General features: G+C 60.2%; 1 protein-coding gene across 4 annotated transcripts in view; it reads left to right on the top strand.

The window, feature by feature from the left end:
* SPRYD3 (SPRY domain containing 3) overlaps positions 1-3,469 on the top strand; it is a 37,140-nt gene extending 33,671 nt beyond the window's left edge. For all 4 annotated transcript variants that reach the window (XM_034792351.1, XM_034792349.1, XM_034792350.1 and 1 more), the window contains one exon: positions 954-3,469. In XM_034792351.1, coding sequence (XP_034648242.1) covers positions 954-1,088 — 135 coding nt within the window. In that variant the 3' untranslated portion in view covers positions 1,089-3,469. The remainder of the gene's footprint in view (positions 1-953) is intronic.
* The last annotated feature ends 1,903 nt before the right edge of the window (positions 3,470-5,372 follow it).

The raw sequence follows: 5,372 nt of genomic DNA, 5'->3' as shown, positions 1-5,372 counted from the left end.
GGGGGGGGGGGGGGGGGGGGGGGGGGGGGGGGGGGGGGGGGGGGGGGGGGGGGTTGCTGCTTTGGATCCAGGCTGGTAGGAACTGGAGGCCCCGCTGAGAGTGACAGGGTGGCTCTGTCTGGGGTCCCTTGTCCCAGGGACGCCCGGGACCCCGCTGGCATGATGCACGTTGGCACAGCTCGCATCGATCAGAGCCGACTGGACAGTGCCCAGCCCCCAGCAAACTGCAGCCCCTAACCCAGGGACCGACTGGCCTGTTCTTCCCCCTACCCCGCTGAGACCTTGGCCCAGGCCGGCGTGGGTACGAGCTGGCTGGATTTCCCTGGCCTGAGGCGCCCCCTAGTGGCTGTTGCCAGCAATGCGCCCCTGTTCCAGGCGGTGCTCCAAGGAACTGGCTTTCTCAGCAGTGCTGGAGAACTGCGCACTAACCCCACCCCAACGCTGGGCTCTGCGCCCACTGGCTGGGGCTGGGATTGGCTGTGTTGGAGTCCTCCCGGCTGGCAGGCCTGCACCCGCGGCTTGTGCTGAGCTGACACCCGCAGCCGTACACATCTGGCAGGGTGTGCACAGACTGCGTCCCATGAGAAAGTTCCCCTCGGGCTTTACGGCTCCTGAGCCCAGGGGCAGGGGGTGGCTGGGGCAGCCCAGGGGCTCGTAGGGCCTGGGTTTAACAGAGGCCCGGGCTGCAGAGAGTACCTGTCCAGCTGCAGTGCATGCTGGGAAGCGTCTTTGCAGGCAGAGGGGCGGGTGCCTGCGGTCATTGCAGATTGAGTTACTCCCAGCAAGGAGTTGCTGTGGCCCTTGACTGGGCATCTCTCCGCATGGAGCTGGACGCTGTGGCTGTACTGAGTTTGGCCTGGGCGGGGGGGAGCTGCGTGGGGCCCTGGGAGGGAAGGGGCCACGTTGTGGCAGTGAAGGGGTTAACAGCCCGAGGCACCATCCTGTCCCCCCAGGTGTTCTTCACACGCAACGGGAAGATCATTGGCAAGAAGGACGCGGTAGTGCCGACTGGCGGCTTCTTCCCCACCATCGGCATGCTGAGCAGCGGGGAGAAAGTCAAGGTGGACCTCCACCCACTCAGCGGCTAGGAGACGGGGGGCATATCCCACCCGCCGCCCTCTCTCGGGGTCAGCGCCCTCCCGTGGGGCCCCCCGGGGACGTTCTCCATCCCTTCAATCCCTCACGCTTTGAGCCTCTGCCTGCAGGGGGCAGCGCTTTGTCGCCGGCGGCCGAAGTATTATCCCAGCCGGTTCCGCACGTGCCCTGGCGCCCGGCAGTCTGCAGGCGGGACGTTGGGTGGCTGGAGAAAGCTCTGGATGTGCCTGGTGCTGCCCCCCCCCAGCTCTGTCCAGCGCCAGCCAGAACACGGGGCAGCCTCCTGTTTGTAGCAACGTGCCAAGCCTTGCGCCCAGCCTGTCCGTCTCAGTGTGGGGTGTGACATGCGGAGACAGAGATGCCGCCTGAGGCCAATTCCCACCCCCCTGTCTGGGGCTGGCCCCTTTCCCCCAGCTGGCGAGATTCCTCTTCGCTTTAATTTCCTGTCTGGCTGCTGTTGTCCTGGGCTCCGGCTCCCACCTGAGCACGCGCGAGATCTGCGCCCATTGGGGCCTTTTCCATTACCATAGATGGTGTTACGGCACTGTGGCCTCCTGCCTGCCCCAGCTCGGCCTGCCCTGGAGTTGGTGGGGAATCAGGCACCCCACGGATGGGGGCCTGGGCTTCCTCGAAGCCTCTCCCTGCTGTCCTGGGGTGCCCAAGCCCTGCCCCACTTGCTAAAGAGCCGGTGCCCTGGGCATCCTCCTCCGCCCCTCGCTGCAGCCGACGATGGCCCTCGCGCCCATGCTGGTTGCCTTATGACAGCGTCGTGCTGCCCCTCGGGGGCTGGGATGGCCTGCCCCATGGTGCCAAGTCCCAAGGGCATCAGCCAGGCTCCCAGGGGGCAGGGCACAGGCCAGGGGGGCAGGCCAGGGTTTTGTCCCTGACCAGTGTCTCGTTACGCCCTCTGAGGTCAGGAGCTGGGGGTGTCAGGGCGAGCGAACACTGGCTGCTGTGGGCCCTGGTGTAGCATCAGGCTGTGGCTTGTCCTCGAGGGGACAGTGCTGCAGCCCAGGGCCCCTTCGTGGGGGGCTGCAGTCAGCAAAGCCTGGCCCTCCACGGGGTGATCTCAGCTGCCCCTCACCCAGCCCCCTGAGCCTGCAGCCCCCTAGACCCCACCCCGTCTCCCCTCCTAGGGATCACCAGGAGGCCTGTAAGGGGCAGGGCAGATGGGTGGGTTTCTTTGGGGTAACTGGGGCTTCTCCCATTAAACAGCCCTCCGAGCAAGCTTGGAAACTGTCTCGCTCCCCCCCAGCCTAGTGTCGATTGGACTGTGCCCCATCGGCCCATCCCCCTGGCTTGGGCTTGTAGCCAGGCTCCGGGGCGGCCCAGCCCTCACTGCTCCACCCGCTGTTCCCTGCGGGCCGGTTCAGCCTTCTGCTTCCCGGAGTCCACGTGAACTGGGTCTGGGCTGCCCCCCAGTTCCGAGTCTGCCCGTGGCTCCCGCTCCCACCCCCGCCCTCCTTAGGGGGGTAGCTCCCTAGCCCATGGCGGGGGTTCCCCTGGCTGGGGTGGGCTGGAGAGCGTGATCCTCGTGGGGGGGGGGGTCACGGTGGGGAGGCCTGTTTCTGCTGCTGGGGACTTCAGCACCTGCCCCAGAGCTGGTGGGGCTGCAGGGAGCAAGGGGGATGCTCTGATAGGGGGCAGAGTTAACTATGGGGCAGGTTCCTTCGCTCCTCTCCACGGCTCTCTTGGCGGGACACCTAGGGCCCGGGCTGTGCCAGCTGCCAACCGCGGCCAGGTGGCTGCTAGCCAATGAGAGCTGAGCCGCTGGGAGGGGTCTCCCCCCGTCTGGGCTGCCCCAGCCCTGTGCTGCCGAAAGCTCCTTGGGCCTACGGGGTCGTGTTCGAGATGGCCGGGTGCCAGGTGCCAGTGGGGCTTGTGCTGCTGTTTCTTTGCTTAATTACCAGATCTTGTGAATGTAAAAATCACCCCCCCCCTCCGCCCCCCTTGTGTATCCTCCCAGCCCAGGTCTGGGCACAGCCCTTAGCTGCTAGCGGGAAGTCGGCCAGCCTGGGGAAGGATCTGATTGTGGGACTCTTCCCCTGCCAGCCTTGCCCACCTCCACCTGAGAGAAGCAGCCGGGCTGCTGCTGGGAGGGCGTGATCCCCTGGGCTGGGACCCTGCCCGGGTCCCATCTGCATGGAGCCCATCCCCCACCCCCGAGATGGGGATCTCACCATTGTTGAGGTTGCTGCTGGCTGAGAAACCCGGATTTTGCGCCTACGGGGAACCGAGTGTTTTGACCCAGCCAGGTCGAGATCCCCCAATCCCCACCCCCGGTCTGCGCTCTCCACCCTCCGACCTACACGTCTGTACATACTGAGATCTTTATACACACTCAATAAAGATGGAGTTTCCATATTTATCTGTATCCGGCTCCTGGCATCTTTTATCCTGGTTGGTGCCGCCCTGTGCCTGGCCTCGGGCTGTTGACGCCCGATGGGCAGCAGGGACCCGTGGCAGGCAGCTCCGCCTTGGGACGGCGGGTTGAGGATCAGGGTGGATCGATTTAAATCAGCAGTTTAAATCCTGATTTGAATCACCAAGCCTCAGTGTAAACCATCAATTCGAATCCGCTTCTCCTTGTGTGCTTTGGTTACTTGCTAAAGAAAGGAGCATTCGCACTGGTTTGTGTAACCTTTAAAACAGGTTGAGTTACAGCTGAATGGAGCCTTGACACTTCATTTGGTCCATCTTTTGGCGAGCTAGGAGGGGACACTATATGCATGTGATTTAGCAGGTGTATCGCTTAGTATGGTCCGCTTATTAACCACGTTTTGAGTGTGTTAGAAAATGGGGGACGATCTATTGCTTCTTAGCTGCATTAGAATGGTCACTGGAATTTCATTAAGCACACCACGCTGCAGAGCAAATTGACTTTCGTTAAACAAAACAAGCCCGTACGCCTGTGCATCCGTGACCTGTTGTGCTCCGTTTATAAAGCGTCCCCTCCAAAGTTACATGCTTTCTCTGTGTAGACACGCTGCCTTTGACCCCCCGTTTTTGCAAGAGGCGCATGGATTCAACCTCTTTATTTTTTATTTCAGTGTTTTAAGGGCTTATAAGTCATTTAGGCCGTCACATGTTTTGTATTCACGTCAGGTAGCCTTTTAAGAAGACAAAATGTACTCGGCATTACAAAATCAAGTGGATTTACATTAAAAAAAATCCATTTTTTTTATTTAAAAAACAATTGTTTTTTCCCTGCCCTGTTGAGGATCCTGCTGAGTGTGGCTGATTCGCTGCCCTGCCTGGTCCTGCCTTTGCCTCTGCCCCCACAGCTGGCATTCCCAGTGCCAGCTGGACTGGGGAGCACGTTGCCCTGGCCTTGGAGCCAGGCTGGCTGCCTCTTGGGCTTCTCCTCCTTCCCCAGGCTACTAGGACACGGCCTAAACCAGGGTCCCGTCCAAATCAGGCTGATCCAAGACACACACCCCTGTAATTGCTGCACCCCGCAGTGTAACCACCCAGTAGAGACCCTAGTGAGGAACAATGACCCCGAGTGGGGCATCGTCGTCCTGTTCCCCTCTACATGCTTCCAGTTCCACGGGCAGGGCGAGGAAGACAGGCAGAACGGTAAGTCTTAATGCGTGGATGGTGTAGGCGGGAGAGATTAGATTTATGAGGCACTTGGGGAACCTTTTGGGAAAGGAAGAGCCCATCCCTCCACCCAAACCAGGACAGAACCAGACTGCTGGCATCGAAAATCAAAAAGGTTGTAGAGGATTTTTTTTAAACTAAGGGCTGGAGGAAAGCTGACAGGGTTCCAGCAGACACAGCCCTGCGGGATGAATTTATTAAAGAGGGAATGCAATAATCCAGGGGTTCTCAAACTGTGGGTCTGGACCCCAAAGTGAGTTGCGACCCCATTTTAATGGGGTCACCAAGGCTGGTGTTGGCTCTGGGCCCCAGCAAGTCTGAAGCCCAAGCACAAGCCCCACTGGCCAGGGATAAGATTACATGCCCCCACCCAGGGCAGAAGCCCTTGGCCTTCAGCTTTGGCCCCCTCGCCCAGGGGGGCGGGGCTCAGGCTTCGGTCTCCCCTCCTGGGGTCGGGTAGTAGTTTTTGTTGTCAGAAAGGGGGGGGTCACGATCCCGTGAAGTTTGAGAACCGCTGCATAGTCTATAAGGAGGCTAGGAAAGAAGTTAGTAAAGTACAGGTAGAACAGTCAAAAATAAGACTCCCATTTAAATCTGACCCATGAAGGCAAGCGACTGACTATTGATAAAACGTGCCAGTGCTTATATACAAATGCTGATGGGGGAACTAGAAT

Source organism: Trachemys scripta, chromosome 16 (assembly GCF_013100865.1).
Source record: "Trachemys scripta elegans isolate TJP31775 chromosome 16, CAS_Tse_1.0, whole genome shotgun sequence".
NCBI classification, from domain to species: Eukaryota; Metazoa; Chordata; order Testudines; family Emydidae; genus Trachemys; species Trachemys scripta.
The sequence above is the reverse complement of the archived record's forward strand: the minus strand, read 5'-3'. Positions and strand labels throughout refer to the sequence as shown.